Below are 17706 nucleotides of genomic sequence, written 5' to 3' on the forward strand. Positions count from 1 at the left end.
TGGACATGATTTATGGCACTGATACATTAGAAGGGATAGTTCATCCAAAAATGAAAATTCTGTCCTCCTTTACAAATTGAGTTTTTTTTTTTTCTGTTGAACATAAAAGACATTTTAAAGCATGTTGGCAACCAAATAGTTGAAATAGGTAGTGTAGCCATTCACTTTTTGCCATACATTGGAAGAAAGTGAATATTAGCAACTGTTATAGGTTTGTAACAACTTTTAAGTGATTTTTGGGTGAACAATCCATTGAAATTATTATTTTTCATTTCATACATTATACATCACTCAGTTTGTAAGATAGAAGTTATTTTTTGAGGTATTATATTAATGACTGTGCAGTTTTTTGAACAGAGGTGTTGTCTTTTAGGTATGTACAAGTATTATTTTACGAAGTAGCTTTATACCATCCTGAAATGAGAAACTGGAAAAGAGAAAAAAAAGTGCATGCAGGTACAGCCTGAAAGGCAGGAAGGAAGTTTCCCACCCAGCATATTTATCACCTGCACTCAATAAGGCCTTGTCTGAAGGAAAAGCATGGGTCTAAACACATGAACAGATGCTGCATCAAGCCATTGTTAGGAAATTAACCTTAAAAGTGTTCCCATGGTTTTTAAATATCTGGAACTATCGTGGAATTTAAAATTTATGTTTTTTTAGGGCTGTAAAATATTAATTCAGATGATTCATTTAATTTAAATCTGAATTTTTATTATTAATATTTTTATAAACGACAAATGCATTGGTCAAAAAGTGTGGGAACTTGTGTTTGCCTGTGTAGTTTTTTTCAGTTTGAACTGTTGTGATTATAACTTCCATGTCTACTGTATATAGTTCCACTGCAGATTTATTGCAGTCATCTGGATCTAGATTTTATTGACTGAACAATCTGCACATACCTGCAAAATTACATTTACCCCGTTCCCCCTCCCCCAGTGTAATTGTGCTGCAGAGCTGGAGTGGCTGAATGCTGCATTTCACAGAGTATTTTATGAACTTTCCTGAGGCATTGGATTTATAGAGCTTCATTTTCACAAGGCTCTTAGGAGATGAAAGAAATATCCCTTTTTTCCCATCATGAAGCAAAACAGGTTGATAAAAGTCTAAGAACATGTATACATAAGACATATACTGTAATATACACTATAAGAGACAGAGAGAGAAAAGGATTTAATAAACAAGGGATATTGTACAGACAGCAAGATTATCGCAAAATAAACCCAAGCAGAATGATCAGGACCCGGACGCGAAAGCGGAAGGATCTTGTATTACCCCGAAGGAGTTTATTTTACGATAATACCAGGATGACTGTACATTATCCCACATATTACACAGCTACTTACCAAAGTAAAATTTTTATTTGAGTTGATTATTATAAAGTTACATAAAACATAAGCAGAAAGAACAGCAGGCATAGCTCCGCAGTAAATCGATTGCTATGTAGGAAAATGGTCAATTATGTTATAAAGTTTTTATACTAAACTATTTGACCACAGAACAATGTGATTGACCAATAAGGGTCAGGTATTTCAGATGGACATATAAAATGATTGGCGAAGGCAGAAACCAAGGGGGAATAAGTGGAGGTAGGTGGGAGTGTGAGAGAGTCAGGAACTGAAAGGAGGGATATGGCAGACTAAACGAGAAAGCAGGAGGCCCCCTGGTTTTAAATACTCTATTTGCCGTAAGGCACAGTGACCCAGAACAAGTGATTTCAGCCAGTCAAGCTAAATCAAGTACCCTGGCTCCAGCCTTGAAGCCCTACCGGCCTCACCCCTAGAGTCACGGATCTTCATTACCGAAAATTGATTGTCCTTTCCCACTTCCTCCCTTCCACAGGACTGTGAACTCTCGCAGTGTCCTGTTACTCATCCTGTTGCCCCAGATACAAAAGTGATGTCACATCCTGGTCATAAAACACAGTGGCGCTTTGGATCTTGGACACAGGTACGTTCTTAAATAATGTCAAGTATTTGAATTACTGTTAGTAGTTATTGTCCTAGATGATGTAGTAGGCTCTGTAGATATTGTAAAATGGTTGTTCTTTACAATAGTGCAGTGCCACCTGTGGAAAGGGCACCAGGATGCGCTATGTAAGTTGCCGTGACCAGCAGGGTGGAGTAGCAGAGGAATCGGCCTGCTCCCATCTTCCAAAACCTCCTGCTAGTGAGGTTTGCTCTATAGTGGCATGCGGACAGTGGAAGGTCCTGGAATGGACTCCGGTAAATAAAATATACCTTTTTTTACCTCATAGTTAATTGTATTTTATTTTATTTTATTTTATTTTTTATTTCATTTTTAGCACAACTATTTTGTGGACATTGAAAAGTGATGATTTTATCCTGCATAGTTTAAAACTGTTTTTGTATTTAAATGAAACAAGGAAAATTTGAATTACTGTTAGTACTTATTGTCATCTTGGAAATGGAAACCAGGATGGCGGCGCGTCCAAACACAGCGGCCGTTCTATCTGCCGAGGGAATATACTGCTATTCTGCTCATTTCGGTGTACATTCCCCCGTTCAACATCATCATTAACAGGAACGACGCACTACATGAACTGTACCAGCACATCAGTGAGCAGCAGACAGCACACCCCGATGTTTTTCTCATCATTGCTGGGGATTTCAACCATGCTGACCTAAAGAGTGTGTTTCCAAAAATACACCAACACATTAACTTTCCAACATGAGGTAATAACATTTTGGACTTTGTTTACACCACACAGAGAGGAGCTTACAAAGCCCTCCCCCTCCCCCACCTCGGAGCCTCAGACCACATCACTGTCATGCTAATGCCTGCATACAGACCACTCATTAAAGCCACAAAAACCAGTTTACAAACAGATGTGTGGCCAGAAGGATCATCAGAGGTTCTTCAAGACTGCTTCAACACAACTGACTGGGACATGTTTAAGCAGGCTGCCACATGCAATAACACCACTGACCTCCAGGAGTACTCAGAGACTGTCACTGCCTACATCAACAAGTGTATTGATGATGTAACGGTCACAAAAACCATCACTGTCCGGGCAAACCAGAAGCCATGGATGACAGGGCAGGTCTACAGACTCTTGAAGACATGGAATGCTGCCTTCAGAGCTGGAGATGAGGTGGGCCTGAGAACAGCCAGGGCCAACCTGTCCCATGGCATCAGAGAGGCTAAGAGACAGCACTCCAGGAGGATAGCTCATCAATTCAGCAACAGCAGAAACTCTAGGAACCTGAGGCAGGGGATACAGACCATTACAGACTACAAGCCCCCACCACGGACCTGTGACAACAACATCTCTCTGCTGAACGAGCTGAACACCTTCTTTGCTCGCTTTGAGCAACAAAACAGCACCACTGCACAGAAGACTCCACCTCCTCCTGGCGACCAGGTGATGACGCTGACCTAAGACAGCGTGAGGAGATCCTTCAGCAGGATCAATGCACGCAAAGCTCCGGGTCCTGACAACATCCCTGGGCTTGTACTGAAAGACTGTGCAGCAGAACTCACTGATGTATTCACAGACATTTTCAACATCTCACTGAGTCAGGCTGTTGTTCCCACATGTTTCAAAACTACCACCATCATTCCAGTTCCGAAGAAGCCATCTCCATCCTGCTTCAATGACTACCGTCCTGTTGCACTTACCCCCATCCTCATGAAGTGCTTTGAAAGGCTAGTCATGCACCACATCAAGTCTGCCCCCCCCCTCCCTGGACCCCTTCCAGTTTGCGTATCGGTCCAACCGGTCGACCGATGATGCCATCGCCACTACCCTCCAATCAGCACTCACACATCTGGACAAAAAGGACTCATATGTCAGAATGCTGTTCATAGACTTCAGTTCAGCATTCAACACAATTATCCCTCAACAGCTCATTTACAAACTGATTCAGCTGGGGTTCAACACTTCGCTGTGCTACTGGCTGTTGGACTTTCTGACTGGAAGACCTCAGGCAGTACAAGTCGGCAGCAACACATCCAACACCATCACATTGAACACTGGGGCCCCCCAAGGATGTGTGCTGAGCCCCCTCCTCTTCACTCTGCTGACCCATGACTGCACACCATCACACAACTCCAACCTCTTTATTAAGTTTGCAGATGACACTACTGTGGTGGGTCTCATTAGCAACAAAGATGAGACAAACTACAGGAGTGAGGTGAGCCGCCTGGCCAAGTGGTGCAGTGACAACAATATCTCTCTGAACGTGGAGAAGACAAAGGAGATTGTTGTAGACTTCAGGAAAGCACACACTCAGCACATTCCTCTGACCATCAACGGTGCGACTGTGGAGAGAGTGAGCAGCAACAAGTTCCTGGGTGTGCACATCACAGAGGACCTCTCCTGGACTGAAAACACCGCAGCACTGGCCATGAAATCACAACAGCGTCTTTACTTCCTCCGCAAACTGAGGAGAGCCAGAGCCCCGGCCCCCATCATGTACACCTTCTACAGAGGCACCATCGAGAGCATCCTGACGAGCTGCATCACTGTGTGGTATGGCGCCTGCAACGCGTCCTGCCGAAAGACTCTGCAACGCATAGTGAGAGCAGCTGAGAAGATCATTGGTGTCTCTCTCCCCTCCCTCCAGGACATTTATGGAACACGTCTCACCCGCAAAGCCCTCTGCATCACAGGTGATCCCACTCACCCATCACACAGCTTCTTCAGCCTGCTACCATCAGGGAGGAGACTGCGGAGTCTCCAGGCCAGGACCAGCAGACTGAAGGACAGCTTCATCCACCAGGCTGTCAGGAAGCTGAACTCCCTCCCGAACTTGCCCCCCCTCCCCTCTTCTGCCCCAGGCACCACTGAACTATGAACCCCCCCCCCCCACACACACACTAATTATATGATGGCATGCACTAGTCACTTTGTGCAGCATTGGTCTGCTCACTACCTCATTCGGCATGGAACTGACGTCATTCCACTACCTCATCAGTCAGTTAAATAAAATAACTGCTCTTGAGCCCTTTGTCACTTGTCACTTTAATCAGACTTAATAAGAGATTTTTAATAAGGGATTTTTTTTGCACTAAAAATCTTTTATCTGCACTGTTCACTTCATTGATTTGCACTATATCTGTCATTTGCCTTGCGCTGCTTTATTTAACTTTATTTTTAATTTTATTATATGCCTTTTTTTTTACATTCCCTTATTGTATAGTTGTATCTACATTTATATTTGATCTAGATTTTTTAGGCTTTAATGTTAATGTTATCTGTATGCACCGGGGTCTGAGAGTAACGCAATTTCGATTCTCTGTATGTACTGTACATGTGGAAATTGACAATAAAGCAGACTTGAACTTGAACTTGAAAATCATTTGCAGAGAGAGTTCACATGGTCAGGATCACAAATTAACTTATTTAATCTGTTACCTAGAAATAGTGCATACTTTTTTTTTATACATTTTTTAAAATCATTAAATATTTTGTTTATTTTCAAGATTAAATTACATATTGTGGTCTCAGACATTTGGACCCCACTGTATTTATTCAGTTTATTTGTGCATTATTAACATACCACTGGGTTAGCCAACATTGTTTCAATACTACAAGTATTTGTATTTTCATTTACAGCCTAATATCATAGACCATTGACCTTGATCATTCTGCTCTCATTTTGTTGTTCAGAGCTCACTTGTAATTGGAAACTGATGAGAGTTCATTTTGTGTGGCTCTTGTTTGCAGATGGGGTTCGGTGTGCATACTGTTCACATTTATACAGGAAGACAAGAATTAGTGTGGCATGATTGCTTTGGCCAGTGTCATCCTGCTTTTTAGTTTTTAAATCAGGACATTCAGATATTTGAAAAAGTCTAACACACTTAATTAAGGGGACTATTTTTCTTCCACTTTTAATTTAAGTAATAGTTCATTCAGAAATACAAATCCTGTCAGTTTTAAGGTTAAACTTAAGTGTGGTAGGTTATCATCTTATATATGGTGTTATTGTTCAGTATAATGTGTTTTCTTTACAATCGTGTGTGTGTCTGTATTTACAGTGCTCCGTGTCCTGTGGTCAGGGTAAGACTACACGGCAAGTAGTGTGCATGAACATAAGTGATCAAGTTGTGGAAATGAGTGAGTGTGACCCAGATGATCAACCAGCAACAGAGCAGGAGTGTGCCATGCCCCAGTGTCCGTCTCGCTCCAGCGACCACGGGGGCTTTTCACCTAACAATGATTCTCGGAAAAAAACAGTTCCCGCCGGACGAACTGACCGTAACAGAGCTGGCAGACCCCAGTCACATCAATGGAGGACTGGACCATGGGGGGCGGTAAGTACCTCTAAAAATGATTATGTCTCTGCACATCTTTGATATTTGATATATTCCATAGTCCTCGAACAGAATGAAATTTGATGTGTTGAGCCCACAAGTACATGAACTCTCTAAGAAGTCATCCAAGCAGCAGCATTTCCTCTTTTTGATAAATGCTCCTGTTTCCTTCATGATATCATTGCTTTAAATAGTTTTTAGAGTTGAAAGAATAGCTAAATATTGTGCAGTATTTGGAAAGCTCTTCCTTTTTGTTTTGTAGGTATTTGTAGACCTTTCGAAAAATGTTTCCTTTATAGCTACTTATAATCTGCATCCTTCCAAGTAGAGGTCTTCACAGTGCACCCGAGACCCGTCGACTCGGGACCCGTACGAGTTTGGGTCTATATTTTAAATGATAAGCCGGGTCCGGGTCAGGTCCGAATCTATTACTTCGGGTCCCGGGTCTGTTTAACATTTTGTGTAATACCCGTGTGATCGGAGTCATCGGACTTGGGGAACACCCGGCCGTGATCAGACACTGCTTGTGATTTTTGTAACTTGCAACTTGTAAAATTAGGAAAAGAAAGCGATCTCTCTCTTTCTCTCTGCTGTTAGAAGCAGAGTGCGCAGACTCAGAGTTAATGCAAGTACACGCATGGAAATAATACTTGCAGACTTGACACACTTATATTTAATATATTTCAAATCAGCAACAAAATCTGAGGTGAACTGTCACATGAATGTTTTCTATGACGCTCAAATTGCATTAAAAAGCATATTTTAGGTTGATCCAGCTAGCCCGCATGTGCAGTCTCAAGCGCGTGTCATGTTTCTATGGCAACCAGTGAAGGACGCAATGACTTCAACCGCCAAACCGCGCTTTACATTTTCTCCCATTTTTATAATAATATAAATGAACCGTTTATTCTTAAAGTTTTAGTGGTCAGATTCAGACTCGACGCAGGGCAGAGAGCACAGAGATGATAGCAAATAAATAACGTCAGCGGCCATGGCACTGAACGAGCCATCATTAATAGTTCAAAAAGGCAAACAGTCTAAGTTATTATGCGAGTTAACTTGAGTCAGAATGTACATGTGCACAGTTGAATTTGTCATCCGTCACTGTGACATCAAGTGGACTTTTAAAGCTGAAATAATGAGTGGATTAAGCTTGGACTTGGAATAACGAGAGGAATAAGATGGATAACTTTCTTGTCGGAGGATTGTAATGCATCACAGACAGTCAGGTACAAGGAAGAAAAACTACAGCTCCTTAAATTAGGTAAGACAAAAAGTTGTATTTTTCGCAACAGGTTTACTGACTTGTCAATTTAAGGTGGAATATGTGACAGTCGGGTCTGTGTCTTCCAGGCGGGTTTGGGTCCAGCTTTCAAATAATAGACTGGTCCAGGGTTGGGTCCGGGTAGGCATTTTTTGGATCTACATGGGTCCGGGTCCAGCTTTTGAAATAATAGACGGGTCCGGGTTAGTTTGGTGTAGTACATTAAGGGTCTCTTTCGGGTTCGGGCACAAATATTTGGACCCGTGAAGACCTCTACTTCCAAGTAATGGTAATCATGAAGACCTCTACTTCTAAGTAATGGTAATCATGAACAACTGAATGATTCTGATTTCACTTAATAAGGATATTGTGATGAGTGGGGCGGGGCCGAGAGCCGTAGGAACAGGTCGAGGCCGGTGGAGTGATTTGGAAATGAGCGACAACTGCTCAATTATTCACAGATATAATTAATGATACTTTGAATATTACTATCCATTAGTCACATTACATCTGTATGTTTATATATATATATATATATATATATTAGGGGTGGGCATAGATAAATTTTTTAATCTAGATTAATCTCACTGTAATCTTGGAATTAATCTTTTTGAAACTCTGAATCAATTAAACCATTGCATCACAAAACAATTCACTTCAAAGCGTTTATCACAAATCATATGATTCAGATCGGGACTTCAAAGCGTTTATCACAAATCATTTGATTCAGATCGGGACTTCAAAGCATTTGTCGCAAATCATTTGATTCATATCGGGACTTCAAAGCGTGTATATATATATATATATATATATATATATATATATATAATTCTAAAGTTTAGGTAATATTACAATTTCTGAAGAATCTTGTGACTTTCTTTCACACCTCTCAGTGTTCAAGTACCTGTGCCGGAGGATTCCAGAGGCGTGTGGTGGTATGTCAGGATGAGAACGGCTACCCTGCCAACAGCTGTGATGAAAGCACTCAACCCATAGAGCAACGCTCCTGTGAGTCCGGCCCCTGCCCTCAGTGGTTCTATGGCAGCTGGAGTGAGGTAAGATGCTCTCAATTCAATTTAATTGGTTTCATTTAATCAAATGTATACTACTGTTGAAAGGGTTGAGGTCACTAAGATTTGTTTCAAGATATTATTTTATTTAGAAAGGACACATTAAAATGTTCAAAAGTGACAGTAAAGACATTTGTAATGTTAAAAAAAAAAAAGATTTCAAATGTCTTCTTTTAAACTTTCTATTCATCTGAAAATCCTGAAAATATAAAATATTAAGCGGCACAGCTGTTTTCAACATGGATAATAAGAAATGTCTCTTGAGCATCAAGATTGATTATGAAGGATAATATAACATTGACGACTGGAATAATTTACACAGAAATCAGTTACATTTTAAAATGTTTATATTGTATAAAAGAAAACAAATAAAAAATGCATGTATGTATATGCAATCCATTAGCTAAGTAAGACAGGTTTTGGTTACATTACACGATTTCCATTTTAATCATGCATAAACATTTTTAATCACATATAAAACTGGTTTGTAAAATTTATTTCTTGCATATTTGAGTAGGATAAGCTTTTGTCTTTTGTCTCTTTGAACGAAGCTTTAGAAGTGTGCCTACTCAAGAGAGATTATGATATTTTGACATAATATAAGTGGTCCAAGCCAACTTTTGAAAATGTGCTCTCAGAAAAATGCAATCTGTTAGTAAAGCCAGACTTTCACTATTTCTTTTCTCTCACCCATACTCTGTTTCTGCCTCCCTAGTGTTCAAAATCCTGCGGAGGAGGGATAAAGACCCGGTTGGTCGCTTGTCAGCGGCCCAACGGGGAGCGCTTTAACGATCTGAGCTGTGAAATTCTTGACAAACCACCCGACCGAGAACAGTGCAATACTCAGTCCTGCTCTATTAACCCTCACTGGAGCACAGACAAATGGAGCTTGGTACGCTCGTAACTATTTTAACTTTTTCCCTTCATAAGTTCTCATTCTCACAACATGACAATGTTTCTTTACGCTCAAGACATGAAGAAAACAAACTGAAACTCAAATGGTTTGACCTTCGAGGAAGCAGATAGCTGGTTTTAATGTTTGCTGCTTTTTAGTGAGTTTCGGTTGGCACGTCCTGATTTTGCTGAGTTAGATGTGTTCCTAGGTCAACAAATTTTGTTGACCGTGGAACAACATTTTACTTCAAAAATGTATTCTTGACCATATCCCTACACCTAAACCTAACCTTAACCATGAGTAATCCCTAAAATCAGGGGAAATGATAGATGAATGACACTGATGTACAAGCACCAAACAGTGATTTTAAGCGTAAACTTCACAAAATCTATAAACAGGTTCTTCAAAGCTGATTGGTTAATCACAATGTTGTTCCAGGGACAACAAAGATGTTGTCCCAGGAACATGTCTCACTTGGTAAAATCAGGTTCTGCTTTCGGTTGCACTTAAAGATCAACCAAACATGCAGTTAAATATTGTTTTAGAGGCTTATTTCCTGACTGAAAAAGTGAGCATCTCTTTGGTCGAATGCTGTTTTGTTTGTTTTTTTCCCCATTTAATTTTCTTTGTTAGCTTTCTTTTGCCCAATGCAGCTGTACTTTGGATAAATACAAATCATTGTGATGCCCTTTGCTGTGGCTTGTGTTCAAAGCACAGTATGGTTGTATATAATATTTAGAATACATGGGCAGCAATGCTTGTATTGCTTCACTTCAGAGCTAAAACATCTGGCCACAGGCAGTTTACTTTATTATATTGAAACAATCTTTCTGTGGTTTTTCTATCGATCTTCATAATTCATTATTTTCAACCATACCTCACATGAACTCAGCTAGCCATTGACCTTTTTTAAATTTATGATGGTGCTTTTTCAGTACAAGGGAGACTTTATGTGAAACTCTGTCTATAGTTGCTATATTTTTGTATATTTAAGGTAAATTACAGAAGTTCATTTTGAGTAAATGCAAAAAGTGTCGACCTAATCTGAAATCAAATGTATTTTTTTGTCATTTTGTCTGTTGATTTGTTCTGCAGTTGTAATATTTTTCTAGGTTATTTACAAAATCAGTAATATCTCTTTTGTGTGTGTGTGTGTATTAAGCAACAACAACAACAAAAAAGGTTTGGTCTATTGTGTAAAATTCCTCATTGCATTTCCCCTCAGACCCAGGGAAGGCCAGTTTTTTCTTTTCTTCTTCTTCTTTTTTTATGTGCTTGTTGGCCAGTTGCTTGTGTCTACCTCAGTCTTAATGAAGAGCCCCAAATACATCTTCCATCCACTTTATATTTGTGGACAGTGATAACACATGCTAAGATATTCTATAACATTCATAAGCAACCATTCATTGCTTAATTTGATCTCTAATCTCTCATGGATATAATAGTATATATTTAAACGTTAAAGAAACATACAGTGATGTAAAAAAGAAATGGCACAAATCATTATAAAAAGTATGATTCATTAAATTATAATTTGTTTTATCTATTAACATTGTCAATCCAATGTCTGTCCTAAATACTACACTTTTCATGGGGTGTACTTACTTTTTCACAGCACTGTATGTATACAAAATAATTTTTTTTTTTTTTTTACAAAGACGTCATGGTGCTATAGTGTCTATGGTGCTATTCCCTTTCATGACATGGTCTGTTAATGTAAACAGACTGAAAATTAAATGGTTTAAATCAAATGGCAGTATTAACGAAGGTGTGCATGAACATTTCTGTATATTATTGCATGTATTTGTATTTATTTCTGCTGCCATATGTTTGTCCATATTTGTTTGAACCTCTTGATGATGATGGTCAAATTAAACAACAAGCTTTTCTTTTTCTTTTTTTATGATTATTGATGCGGTTTGGAAAAGTAGGCACATTTTTGTAATTAAGTAATAATACTAGTTGATTTGTTAATTAGTGATCTAGAAAAGAAAATTACTTTAAATGTTGAATGTCTTGAATTATTCTGAAGGTGTTCGTTTTTTTTTTTTGCAGATTAAGCATATGTTCTCAAATCAAAGAAGGTACAAAATCACTGAGCTTAATACAGTATGTAGTGTTTCGTGTGTCAATCTTCCAATTCTGTATGACCTTTTTGTGTTATCCTGCTGCTTTTATTTCATTTATCATCTGAGTATTCAACATCTTTTACCTTTTTTAATGATCCTTAAATGGGGGTTGTTTTTTGGTGCTCACTCACCTCAATACCTACAGAAGAAGTGTATTACCGCTGTCTATTTCCTTTTTGACGGCAGAGGATATTAACCAGCCCTGATGGTGGTGATACTGTCACAGTCAAGCGAGTGAACATACATCAAAATAACAAGGGCATGGGGAGCCAAGGATGGCCTTTGATGTGTGGGAAGGTCTTTACCGGCCTTCCTAGCTCATCTAATCAGAATGGACGCACTTCTCAGAAAGAGTTTTATTCTTATGGGAAGAATGAACGGCAGGAGAGATGGCCCCAGATAGCATGGAGGCCTGTGCAGCCTGGATATGTGTGCGGTTTGATACTTGGAAGTCCTCACGTTGGAATGTAGTGAGGCACGTGGCCAAGTACATTGCCATTCCTGGACTGATCATTTGTGGCAACAGTTTAAAGGAAAAACAAGGCAATTTTGCATGGTCTAAAAAGCCATGATCAATGAACTGAAGGGTGGCATTACAGTTAAACTTATATGTTTTGATTGCATTCAGATGTCATGAATTGGAATATTTGTTTTGAACATGTCTTATTAGCATAACAAATATACATGTTTTGTTATTTTTTGACAAAGAAATCCCATATGCTTTTAATTTGTATTTTATTTTTCTGTTGTAAATTTGATTACATTTGGTTAAACAGTTTTGCTCTGGGAAGCAAACTCAAGCTTGTGCGTTTCAGGATTGTGGGTGGTTTTTAGATGAAGGGATTTTTTAAGTAAATTACCCTGCATTGGAATCCTTTTGAGTGTAAAAGTTGGTCATTTGTGCTCATTAAATCAGTGGTGCATTCTTTTACCAACAGTATGGCAGCTTTCCACACCTTAACTGCGACTGAAATAAAGGCCTTGCCATGTGAAAACAAATGAAATGATATAAGTTATGATAAACTAAATGACGTGGCCCCTAAAAACTCATTTCAGATGTCAATGATTAAAATACCAGCCTAAAATCAGTTTTAGAGCTGATTACAGAAATTAGCACCAAGATACAATGTATTAAATCTATGCTTATTGATGTTTTATATCAACTTAAGAGACTTTCAAACACTCACGCAAAACTAAGCATGCAACTTTTACACTTGTAATAGAATCCCTAAAAGAACATATATATTACACATTGTGACACATAAACACTCACTGTAACATTCTGAGGCAGAGTAAGCAAGTGTATGATTTATTATGAATCAATATTTAGGGCTTTGGATGAATTATTAAAGTGGATCATTATAACAATGGTACATGGAGGTCTTGCTTTAAAGATAAAAGTGTATTTTTATACAATTTTATGTAAAAAAAATAAAATAAAAAAAATAAAAATATACATTTTTTTTTTTTTTTTTTGCAACTGTCCAGGTTGTCGGTATTGAATTTTGCATATGTAATCAGTTGAACCAATTATATATACTTTGGTACTGTAAATATTTGTAAAAGCAAATATATATATATATTAATGTTAAACCGTTTGCCCAAGACCTATTTATTTCAAAATGAATTCCATCACCTTAAATACAACTGTGTTGACTTGCTAGACTTGTTTGAAAAAGTATCCCCAGGAACACATTATCCAGTTGGGGAGTTTCTGTTCTCTTAGTTCCTGTATTTCGAAAATGCATGCTGGGAATGGACTCGTTCAACTTCAGACTTGTCGCATCATATCCATCCTCCCTCTACGGGGCCCTTTGATTATCCGTTCCTCTCCCATCCTGGGGTCCAGGGAAGCCTCTCTCTCTTTTCCCTTTATCCGTTGGTGCCAGAAAATATGTCACTGTTTCTTCAGCTCGGCACGCGGATGTAGCAACTATCATTCATTATGATTCAGAGACACTTCCTTTCCTCTTTTTATACCGCAAATAGTATTTGAGGTACAAACAAAATGATTTGTTTATGCTGCTCCAATTGTATATCATGTATTATGTTATTGGTATTTTATATTGTAAAAGTCTATATACTAATTCTTCACATAACATGATGTGCTGTCACAATGGTAATAAATTTGAACATAATTACAATGATTACCACATGACTGATCTATTCTTTTGTTTACTTACCCATAAACTCACATACTTAGACATAATCAGCTTCATAATCAAACATAATCACCTCAAATGAAACACTAATTAGGCTTGTGTTTATCAAGCAGTTGGATTTCACTGTAGTTTTTTTCCCTTTCTTGCAGTGCTCTGCGTCCTGCGGGAGAGGTTACAAGTACCGCAATGTGACTTGTGTCAGTCACTCGGGCCAGCCAATCCCAGAAGAGAACTGCCTACACCTGCCCCTCCCACAAAAGCAAAGGCGTTGCAGAGGTGGGAGGTGCCCCAAGTGGAAGACGGGAAACTGGGGAGAGGTAAAACTCACACTTTATTATATATTACAATGTGTGCGTGTATATAAGGACTACCATTAAAAATATGTAGGGTCCGTGATGTTTATTTTTGTTTTAAAATATTTTAAAATGTAATTCATTCTTGTGATGACAAAGTAGAATTTTCATCAGCCATTACTCCAGTCTTCAGTGTCACATGATCCTTGGTTTGGTGCTCATAGAAACATTTATTAATAATAATAATAATACTGATAAAATCTTGAAAATAAGATTGATATGGATATAAAATTGCATCTATAAATATATTATATATTAATATTGATAATAATAATAATAATACTTTATATTAATATATAAATGCTCAAGACCATTGTGGTGCGTAATATTTTGTATTATGTAAACCTTCATAGATCTTTTTCAGGATTCTTTCATTTAAAAAAATAAATAAAATAAAAATAACTTTTTTGTTTGTGTTAATTGAAATAGAGATATTTTGTAAGAATGTTAAAGTCTTACCTGTCACTTCTGATCAATATACTGCACCCTTGCTGAATAAAAGAATTCATTTCTTAAAAAAAATTCTGAAAATAAACTTTTGATCAGAAATGTAAATATATATCAAGTTTTAGAGATTTACAGGAGCAGTCTGTGTAGTAAATAACTGAAGAGAAAGAAAGCAGATATGCAGAAAGATATATGTATTTGTATTCCACACATGTCCCAACTTCACAGTTAGAAATCTATTAAAGCCCTCAATTAATCTTCACTTTACTTCATACTTTTACTACATACTTTTTTTGCTCAATCATTTCAATACTGCCCCACCAAAACCAATGTAATATATTTAACAAGTCTTTTTAAATGTATATTGCTCTGTTTCTCCAGTGGAAACATATTCATAGCGTGAGATGTGTTCAGAGATCACTCACTGTTTTAATATATCATCCCCTTGGAATTCTTAGGTTCTATCTGCATTCCGAGTAGTTTTGAGATTTTGAGCTTCAAATTTTTTGCATTCCATTCGACTGTAAAGATAGAACTTTTTTGTTTTTTAAATAAAAAAGTCCCAAAATGGTCAAAACATTAAAAAATCTATCACATAATGTAAGTTGTCACAGAATAAGAATATGTGAATAGCTCAATTTTGACAAAAATGTCAGATAGAACCTTATAATTATAATATCATTATAAAGGGGACGATATTTCCCAATAGGATACAGTAGCACTCAAAATCTTTCTCTTCTATGAAAATTACTCCCATACACAGAATTTCTCTGCCTGTTATCTTAAAATATTTTTGACAAAAAGCAATTCAACAACCTTTCCAATCAACAACCAAACACACATAAACAAATGACTCTGCATGATCTACACAAAATATTTAAACTAATGTAAATTCAAAGAGCCCAATTCCATCGAATTTCATTTCATCCAGTTTCACTGCTATTTTAGCTAAATGTCAAACTTCATCTTCTCTTTAAACCACAAGCAGGCTTGATGATGCAGTAAAATGAGAGTTGAAAGTAAACTGGCAGAATTTCTTTGGCAAAAATACTTTAATGGTTATTTTTATGGAAGAGTTGAATTCTTTTCTTCTCCTTTTTCACTTCCTTGCATTTGGATGGCATTCATGCACTGAAAAACCCACTTAGGCTCATCACATTAACAAAACTGGAAAAGACTAGAATATGCATGATGAAGACATTAGTTCAACATTTTACCTTATCCTTGGTTTTTCAGTAGCCCCAGCAAAAAATAAAAGTCGTGCACATACGTTCAGGTACAGCAGCACTTTTCTGAGCTATAACAGAACAGGATTGTGCAAACCTCTCAACAGACGACTCATTGTAATCCTGTCATCACATTTTGATTTATGACTTTCAAGGGATGTAATTACTATCTGAACAAACTAGAGGACAGCTGTGATTTGCTAAGGCTTACAGTATGTAAACAGATTATCTAAATGTATAATTGATGAGTTCCGTTAACCCACCTGTGTCGTTCTCCATAGTGTTCATCGTCTTGTGGAAATGGGCTGCAGCATCGTGAGGTTTCTTGTGTCAGTGGTGATGAGCGCAGGACGCAGGAGTCTAAATGTTCCCATCTCCTTCGCCCGCCCTCTACACAGCCATGCCGGGTCACCGATTGTGTCTCACACTACAGCTGGGGCAAAGGAGACTGGCAAGAGGTGAATATGTGACAAAGTGTGAGAAAGAAATAAATGTGCATGAGCAGCAGCAAGTGTGTGTATGAGCATATGAATGCACCTCAAACCGTTCTCTCTCAGATGTTATGGGCAAAATGCAATAAAGCACAGCAGTGACCGCCTACTTTTTTATTGTCCTCAGTTCTGGAAGTATTTTTTTCCTTTAAAGGGATAGTTCACCAAAAAAATCCTGTCATAATTTAAAGGGTAAATTCACCCAAAAATGAATATTAGCTTGTGTTTTACTCATCCTCGAAGCATCCTAGGTGTATATGATTTTCTTTTTTCAGATGAATCCAGTCTGAGTTATATTAAAAATGATCCTGGCTGTTCCATGCTATATTGTTTTAGTCAGCGGGTCTTGCAGTTGAACAGTCCACATGTTGAAAGTGTTCGGTTACCAACATTCTTCAATAAGTCACACATTTGAAATAATATGACAGAATTTTGGGGCAAACTATCCCTTTCAGGGCAAAGTATCCCTTTTTGGACAAACTATGTCTTCAATTTTTTCCTACAAAAAAAAACAAACAAAACAAAAAACAAACAAACATTAAAAATAGCAAGAAGAATGCCACCACATTGCGAAACATTTATCTACTATTTTTGTTTGTGCAGTATAGTTAAATTTGGCTAGTAATTAATACACTTTTTTAGATATCTACTTAACTATGTTTTTGCATATTCTATATACATTTTATGTATTTAACTCTACCTTAAGAACTCACAAAATGAATTGTGGTGATTAATTTCCCTATAGCATCACCTCCAGTTTCTGCTAATAATATATATCACAGTATTTCTGCTAATTACTGGGGCCTTTAAATATTGTGTTTGACCGTTGGGGGGGGGTGTCTTTGATTCAAAAAGGCTGAAAACCACTGGTCTACAGAAAAACTTTTCAGACAACAAAAACTGTTCCATTAGACTCGAATCTGGGTCATCTAGCAGCATGAAATCACAGCACTTAAAAGAAGTGTAATTAGTTGAGTGCACTGCTCTAGAGAACACCTCCACTTCTCCCCCTGCAGCAGACACAGGCAGCTGGAGCCTATTAGACTAGCTCACTTTGCCTGTCGGATGCTTGAGGGGCCAAGTTGCTTCGCACAAAGCTTGGTGCTGCTCACTGTCAACACTTTCCAGCATATGACAGACAGAATTCCCAGAAACAGGTCCCTTTCTTCCCACTTCTTTTACTTTCTTTACATTGGAGTTAACCCCATAGTAAAGATTCCAGTCCAGTTCAGCATTCATCTTTCATTATATTAACAGCTAAAGCTGAACTTTGCTTTTAAGCCCTCTAAAACACAGAGCGTATAGAAAGGTGCACATACACATATACAAGATTGTGATGTCATTTCCTCTCACTCCTTATATAGGCTGATCAAATTAGTATGAATAT

General features: G+C 37.9%; 1 protein-coding gene across 1 annotated transcript in view; it reads left to right on the forward strand.

Annotated features, from left to right (window-relative positions):
* LOC132126450 (A disintegrin and metalloproteinase with thrombospondin motifs 9-like) overlaps positions 1-17706 on the forward strand; it is a 41581-nt gene that overhangs the window by 18643 nt on the left and 5232 nt on the right. Inside the window, exons 24-30 of the mRNA XM_059537700.1 lie at positions 1843-1950; positions 2058-2225; positions 6007-6282; positions 8440-8601; positions 9332-9508; positions 13952-14119; positions 16110-16286. Coding sequence (XP_059393683.1) covers positions 1843-1950; positions 2058-2225; positions 6007-6282; positions 8440-8601; positions 9332-9508; positions 13952-14119; positions 16110-16286 — 1236 coding nt within the window. The remainder of the gene's footprint in view (positions 1-1842; positions 1951-2057; positions 2226-6006; positions 6283-8439; positions 8602-9331; positions 9509-13951; positions 14120-16109; positions 16287-17706) is intronic.

The sequence above is a fragment of the Carassius carassius genome, chromosome 44 (genome assembly GCF_963082965.1).
Source record: "Carassius carassius chromosome 44, fCarCar2.1, whole genome shotgun sequence".
Taxonomy (NCBI): Eukaryota; Metazoa; Chordata; class Actinopteri; order Cypriniformes; family Cyprinidae; genus Carassius; species Carassius carassius.